Source organism: Balaenoptera acutorostrata, chromosome 6, assembly GCF_949987535.1.
Source record: "Balaenoptera acutorostrata chromosome 6, mBalAcu1.1, whole genome shotgun sequence".
Classification (NCBI taxonomy): Eukaryota; Metazoa; Chordata; class Mammalia; order Artiodactyla; family Balaenopteridae; genus Balaenoptera; species Balaenoptera acutorostrata.
Window position 1 is genome coordinate 9,790,761 of NC_080069.1, and position 8,498 is coordinate 9,799,258.

General features: G+C 37.2%; 1 protein-coding gene across 1 annotated transcript; it reads left to right on the forward strand.

Moving 5' to 3' along the window:
* Nucleotides 1-737: 737 nt before the first annotated feature.
* On the forward strand, nucleotides 738-2,558 carry LOC103005986 (protein FAM114A2-like). Its single transcript, XM_057548540.1, is given in 2 exon segments — nucleotides 738-2,268; nucleotides 2,270-2,558. Coding segments are annotated over 2 exon segments (1,539 nt in total). The 5' UTR covers nucleotides 738-777; the 3' UTR covers nucleotides 2,318-2,558.
* The last annotated feature ends 5,940 nt before the right edge of the window (nucleotides 2,559-8,498 follow it).

Genomic DNA, 8,498 nt, shown 5'->3' on the forward strand with positions numbered 1-8,498 from the left:
ACAACACAATTACTAAGATTAAAAATACTCTTGAAGGAAACAATAGCAGAATAACTGAGGCAGAAGAACAGATAAGTGAGCTGGAAGATAAAACGGTGGAAATAACTGCCAGAGAGCAGAATAAAGAAAAAAGAATGAGAAGAATTGAGGACAGTCTCAGAGACCTCTGGAACAACATTAAATGCACCAACATTTGAATTAGAGGGGTCCCAGAAGAAGAAGAGAAGAAGAAAGGGGCTGAGAAAATACTTGAAGAGATAATAGTCAAAAACTTCCCTAACATGGGAAATGAAATAGTCAATCAAGTCCAGGAAGCACAGAGAGTCCCATGCAGGATAAACCCAAAGAGAAACACACCGAGACACATATTAATGAAACTATCAATAATTAAATACAAAGAAAAAATATTAAAAGTAGCAAGGGAAAAGCAACAAATAACATACAAGGGAATCCCCATAAGGTTAACAGCTGACCTTTCAGCAGAAACTCTGCAAGCCAGAAAGCAGTGGCAGGACATATTTAAACTGATGAAAGGGAAAAACCTACAACCAAGATTACTCTACCCAGCAGGGATCTCATTCAGATTTGATGGAGAAATTAAAACCTCTACAGATAAGCAAAAGTTAAGAGAATTCAGCACCACCAAACCAGCTTTACAACAAATGCTAAAGGAATTTCTCTAGGCAGGAAACACAAGAGAAGGAAAAGACCTACAAAAACAAACCCAAGAGTAGGGAGCAGCTTCTCTGCGGCTGTGGAGGCGGCAATGATCTAATCATGTCACATAAAGATGATATTGAGACTGAAGTGATAACTGAAGCAACCTCCATCCTTGAAGATGAGAACTGTGAGCCAACCAAGAATTTTGAGTCAGTTGACCAAAGTGCCAAGTCAGAGAGTAAATCAGAACCTGTAGCTTCTACTCGGAAAAGACCAGAGTCCAAACCTTCCAGTGACCTTGAGACTTCAGACGTTCTCCCTGTTCAGACATCACAGGCTGCAGGCAAAGAGACTGTTTCCAAAGATGTACCCCAGACCGGATGGGGCTATTGAGGCAGTTGGGGCAAGTCCTTGCTCTCCTCAGCCTCAGCTACAGTAGCCACAGTAGGACAAGGTATTTCAAATGTCATTGAGAAGGCAGAGACTTCCCTTGGAATCCCTAGTCCCAGTGAAATTTCATCTGAAGTCCAGTATGCAACAGGAGAGACAAATGCCAAAGAGAATGAAAACTCCTCTCCAATGAGTGGGCCATTTGGGGTATTCTCAACCATCTCTACTGCTGTTCAGAGCACAGGAAAGAGTGTTATCAGTGGGGGTTTGGATGCCTTAGAATTCATTGGGAAAAAGACAATGGATGTAATAGCAGAAGGGGATCCTGGATTTAAAAGAACCAAGGGTCTGATGAACTGGACTTCCACACTGTCTCAGGTTTTACGAGAGGCAAAGGAGAAAGAAGAGCTATGGACTGCCAATGAGGTTACCATGGAAATGGACAAGAAAACTCATTATGGGCTACTCTTTGATGAATTTCAAGGCCTTTCACATCTAGAAGCTCTGGAGATGCTCTCCCAAGAAAGTGAAATAAAGGTGAAATCTATTCTTAATTCTCTAAGTGGAGAAGAATTAGAGACTCTAAAATTTGAATTGGAGTAACTCAAAGAAGCATTTCCCCTAGCAGAGTTCTGTGAGGAAGAGGAGGAAGAGAAGAAAGGGGATGAAGACTTTACCAAAGAGATAACAGAGCTATTTTCCCAGCTGCATGTCTCCTCCAAACCGGAGAAACTTAGTAGGGCAAGAAATACAGCCTGTGAATGGATCAGGACATCTCTGGCCAAACCATTAGAAGAGAAGGAAGAAGGAAAAAAACAGTTGGAAGCAGAAAAAATTGAGCAACTCAATAACAATTCAATAGAGGACATCCATGCATTTGCAATCCGGAGCCTAGCAGAATTGACTGCCTGCTCAATTGAACTGTTTCACAAAACAGCGGCTCTGGTTCTGCATGGCAGGAAGCAGGAAGTAACCGCCATAGAAAGGAGCAGAGCCCTTTCCCAGATGACAGTTGTGTTGTGTAAAGAGTTGTCCTCTCTGTCTAAAGAGTTCACCACCTGCCTAACAACTGCTGGGGTCAAGGAAAAGGCAGATGTCCTTAATCCATTAATCACTGCAGTATTTCTAGAGGCATCAAACAGTGCTTCCTACATTCAGGATGCCTTTCAGCTACTTTTACCTGTGCTGGAGATCTCTCTTATTGAGAACAAGACTGAATTACCAGAGGCATGAGCTACAGGTCCAGAGGCTTTTGTCAGAACACTGAAGAACAGAGAAGATTCTACCTGAGACTTGTGATGGCCAAGAAATGCCACTGTCTTCTGGGTACCCCTGGAGAAGTGAGGGAGAAAGGTTATTTTAGTATATAAAATCCAGGCAGGAGAGCAGGTTTAAGGAAGTTTGTTGCCTTCACTGCTTGGCTGAAGTATTCAGGTCCTCACACTGCTCTTCCCAGTTGTTATAATTAATAAATTATTTGAAAAGAAATTTTATAGAAAGTTAAAAAATAATAGCTCATAAGGTTAATTGGACACTCAGGCAAAAATATTGGTCTTTCTTTGACAAGATGCAAAACACTAAAAATTTTGCAATGGCTGTAATTTTGCAGTCCATGGATGTAATTGGTTGTTAAGCAAGAGGAAAAGGAATTCAGTATTCTGGAATTCATGTGCTTGATCTATTAATGCCATTTTCTTTCTCCTCTCTATAATAAAATCTATGGCTTTAAGAAAACTGAGTATATATAAACTCTGTAATGATTACCCTTTATTACATGAATTCTTGGAATTGGTTAGAAAGTTTCATCTCCTCTTTAATTCTCAGTAGATATTTGGCATTGAGGAGAAGCTTATAGAATATACTTAGAGCCACATGAATGAACTGTAGCAAAGTTCCCTTTGGCTTCAAATTGCTTTCCCACCGCAAGATGACAAGCTTCAAGTTGTAGTTGACCCCCCTTTATGGGATTCAAGACCAATAAGTGCAATTTAGAGAAACAGTTTCATGTTTGCAGATATTCTGAGTCTCCAGGATGTTTTTCATGCATACCCTATATGCAGGATAAATTCTGTAATAGCCAGCTCCAAAGGAGTTTTGAAGCTCTTTCAGTGATGGGGATTTTGCTGTTTGAATATTGTTGAAGTGGACTATAGAGTCCCATAGAAACGATGTTCATGTATAACAGGATTAAGACAGTTTATTCTTCCTCATTCTTTTTTGTTTCTTTTAATGTATTCTTTAGCATGTTTATAAATATAACTTTTATCTTTCATATCTTAAGCCTTCTTTTGCTTTCCTCAACAATTTAAAAGACTTATAAGTTATCTTCTTCCTAAAAGCTATTTTGGTATCCACTCTTTTAAAAAAAAGTTCTCCAACTTTGTGGTTTTTAATGATTCAGGTAACTTTTGTGAGCTCTGTCCCTTATCTTTTAAAACCTTTAAATAAAATATAATAATCATGAAAAAAAAAAACAAACCCAAAACAATTAAGAAAATTGTAATGGGAACATACATATCAATAATTACGTTAAATGTAAATGGATTAACTGCTCCAACCAAAAGTCATAGACTGGCTGAATGGATACAAAAACAAGACTTGTACATATGCTGTCTACAAGAGACCCACTTCAGACCTAGGGACACATACAGGCTGAAAGTGAGGGGATGGAAAAAGATATTCCATGCAAATGGAAATCAAAAGAAAGCTGGAGTAGTAATTCTCATATCAGACAAAATATACTTTAAAACAAAGATTATTACAAGAGACAAAGAAGGACACTACATAATGATCAAGGGATCAATCCAAGAAGAAGGTATAACAGTTGTAAATAGTTATGTACCCAACATAGGAGCACCTCAATACATAAGGCAAATGCTAACAGCCATAAAAGGGGAAATCAACAGTAACACAATAATAGTAGGGGACTTTAATGCCCCACTTTCAACAATGGACAGATCATCCAAAATGAAAATAAATAAGGAAACACAAGCTTTAAATGACACATTAAACAAGATGGACTTAATTGATATTTATAGGACATTCCATCCAAAAACAACAGAATACACTTTCTTTTCAAGTGCTCATGGAACATTCTCCAGGATAGACCATATTTGGGGTCACAAATAAAACCTTGGTAAATTTAAGAAAATTGAAATCGTATCAAGTATCTTTTCTGACCACAACGCTATGAGACTAGATATCAATTACAGGAAAAATCTGTAAAAAATACAAACACATAGAGGCTAAATAATACACTACTAAATAACCCAGAGATCACTGAAGAAATCAAAGAGGAAATCAAAAAATACCTAGAAAAAATGACAATGGAAACACAACAACCCAAAACCTATGGGATGCAGCAAAAGCAGTTCTAAGAGGGAAGTTTATAGCAATACAATCCTACCTCAAGAAACAAGACAAATCTCAAATAAACAACGTAACCTTACACCTAAAGCAATTAGAGAAAGAAGAACAAAAACAACCCAAAGTTAGCAGAAGGAAAGAAATCATAAAGATCAGATCAGAAATAAATGAAAAAGAAATGAAGGAAACAATAGCAAAGATCATTAAAACTAAAAGCTGGTTCTTTGAGAAGATAAACAAAATTGATAAACCATTAGCCAGACTCATCAAGAAAAAAAGGGGGAAGATTCAAATCAACAGAATTAGAAATGAAAAGGAGAAGTAACAACTGACACTGCAGAAATACAAAGGATCATGAGAGATTACTAAAAGCAACTATATGCCAATAAAATGGACAACCTGGAAGAAATGGACAAATTCTTAGAAAAGCACAACCTTCCAAGATTGAACCAGGAAGAAATAGAAAATATAAACAGACCAATCCCAAGCACTGAAATTGAAACTGTGATTAAAAATCTTCCAGCAAACAAAAGCCCAGGACCAGATGGCTTCATGGGCGAATTCTATCAAACATTTAGAGAAGAGCTAACACCTATCCTTCTCAAACTCTTCCAAAATATAGCAAAGGGAGGAACTCTCCCAAACTCATTCTATGAGGCCACCATCACCCTGATACCAAAACCAGACAAAGATGTCACAAAAAAAGAAAACTACAGGCCAATATCTCTGATGAACATAGATGCAAAACTCCTCAACAAAATAATAGCAAACAGAATCCAACAGCACATTAAAAGGATCATACACCATGATCTAGTGGGGTTTATCCCAGGAATGCAAGGATTCTTCAGTATATGCAAATCAATCAGTGTGATAAACCATATTAACAAAATGAAGGATAAAAACCATATGATAATCTCAATACATGCAGAAAAAGCTTTTGACAAAATTCAACACCTGTTTATGATAAAAGCCTTCCAGAAAGTAGGCACAGAGGGAACTTACCTCAACATAATAAAGGCCATATATGACAAACCCACAGCCAACATCGTTCTCAATGGCGAAAAACTGAAACCATTTCCTCTAAGATCAGGGACAAGGCAGGGTTGCCCACTCTCACCACTATTATTCAACATAGTTTTGGAAGTTTTAGCCACAGGAATCAGAGAAGAAAAAGAAATAAAAGGAATCCAAATCGGAAAAGAAGACATAAAGCTCTCACTCTTTGCAGATGACATGATACTATACATAGAGAATGCTAAAGATGCTACCAGAAAACTACTAGAGCTAATCAATGAATTTGGTAGAGTAGCAGGATACAAAATTAATGCACAGAAATCTCCTGCATTCTTATACACTAATGATGAAAAATCTGAAAGAGAAATTAAGGAAACACTCCCATTTACCATTGCAACAAAAAGAATAAAGTACCTAGAAATAAACCTACCTAAGGAGACAAAAGACCTGCATGCAGAAAACTATAAGACACTGATGAAAGATATTAAAAATGATACAAACAGATGGAGAGATATACCATGTTCTTGGATTGGAAGAATCAACACTGTGAAAATGACTATACTACCCAAAGCAATCTACAGATCCAGGGCAATCCCTATCAAACTACCAATGGCATTTTTCACAGAACTAGAACAAAAAATTGCACAATTTGTATGGAAACACAAAAGAGCCTGAATAGCCAAAGCATCTTGAGAAAGAAAAACAGAGCTAGAGGAATCAGGATCCTGGACTTCAGACTGTACTACAAAGCTACAGGAATCAAGACAGTATGGTACTGGCATAAAAACAGAAATATAGATGAATGGAAGAGGATAGAAAGCCCAGAGATAAACTCACGGACATATGGTCACCTTATCTTTGATAAAGGAGGCGAGAATATACAATGGAGAAAAGACAGCCTCTTCAATAAGTGGTGCTGGGAGAACTGGACAGCTACATTTAAAAGAATGAAATTAGAACACTTGCTAACACCGTACACAAAAATAAACTAAAAATGGATTAAAGACCTAAATGTAAGGCCAGACAATATAAAACTCTTAGGGAAAAACATAGGCAGAACACTCTATGACATAAATCACAGCAAGATCCTTTTTGACCCACCTCCTAGAGAAATGGAAATAAAAACAAAAATAAACAAATGGGACTTAATGAAACTTTAAAGCCTCTGCACAGCAAAGGAAAACATAAACAAGACGAAAAAACAACCCCCAGAATGGGAGAAGATATTTGCAAACGAAGCAACTGACAAAGGATTAGTCTCCAAAATTTACAAGCAGCTCATGCAGCTCAATATCAAAAAAACAAACAACCCAATCCAAAAATGGGCAGAAGACCTAAACAGACATTTCTCCAAAGAAGATATACAGATTGCCAACAAACACATGAAAAGATGCTCAACATCACTAATCATTAGAGAAATGCAAATCAAAACTACAATAAGGTATCACCTCACACAGGTGAGAATGGGCATCATCAAAAAATCTACAAACAATAAATGCTGGAGAGGATGTGGAGAAAAGGGAACCCTCTTGCACTGTTGGTGGGAATGTAAATGGATACAGCCACTATGGAGAACAGTGTGGAGGTTCCTTAAAAAACTGAAAATAGAACTACCATATGACCCAGCAATCCCACTACTGGGCATATACCCTGATAAAACCATAATTCAAAAAGAATCATGTACCACAGTGTTCACTGCAGCTCTATTTACCATGGCCAGGACATGGAAGCAACCTAAGTGTCCATTGACAGGTGAATGGATAAAGAAGATGTGGCACAGATATACAATGGAATATTACTCAGCCATAAAAAGAAACGAATTAAGTTATTTTTAGTGAGGTGGATGGACCTGGAGTCTGTCATACAGAGTGAAGTAGGTCAGAAAGAGAAAAACAAATACAGTATGCTAACACATATATATGGAATCTAAAAAAAAAAAAGCTAGAGGCAGGACAGGAATAAAGACACAAACGTAGAGAATGGGCTTGAGGGGGATGGGTAAACTGGGACGAAGTGAGAGAGTAACATTGACATATATACAATACCAAATGTAAAATAGATAGCTAGTGGGAAACAGCTGCATAGCACAGGGAGATCAGCTTGGTGCTTTGCGACCACCTAGAGGGGTGGGATAAGGAGGGTGGGAGGGAGACACAAGAGGGAGGGGATATGGGGATACATGTATACATATAGCTGATTCACTTTGTTTTACAGCAGAAACTAACACAACATTTTAAAGCAATTATACTCCAATAAAGATGTTAAAGAAAAAAAGAAAAAAAAATGTTATTCTGAAGTTATTGGGATCAGTGTCTCTTGCTGCTGCTTCTATCAATTACTGAGAGTTAAGTTTTTTTTAATCTTCTGGGATAATTGTGGATTGGTTATTTCTCCTATGATTCTGTCAAATCATCTTTAAGTATATTCTGTGAATGGTTATTAGGTAAATACAAGTTTAGAGATCAAAAAATCTTTCTGATGACTTGATCTTTTATCATTTTGTTGTAACTCTTTCTATGTCTAGTATTGCTTTTTGCCTTAAAGTCCTTTGGTGTTTTTATTTTACAAATAATGAAATTATTCTTTTTAGTACAATTCTAAGTTACTGAGAAATGCATGGAGTTGTGTAACCATCACCACAATCAAGATACAGGACAATTCCATCACCCCCAAAATTCTTTTGTTCTGCTCCTTTGTAGATACCCTACCACTGATCCCTGGCTATCACTGATTTGTTTTCTATCACTACAGTTTTCTCTTCTCCAGAATATCATATAAATAGAACCATTAAGTATACAGTCTGTTGAGTCTGGCTTCTTTCACATAGCACTAGTTCAAGAATCATCTATGTTGTGGCATGTATCAGTAATTTGTTCTTTTTGTTGCTAAGGCGTAGTCCACTGTCTGATTGTAGCAAAATTTGCTTATCCATTCACCAGTTGAAGAACATTTGGGTTCCCTCCAATTTTTCTGTGGTTAGGAACAAAGCTGCTATAAACATTTACATACAGGTTTTCCAGGGAACATTTTATTTCCCTTGAGAGTGGGGTTACTGGGTAATGTGATAA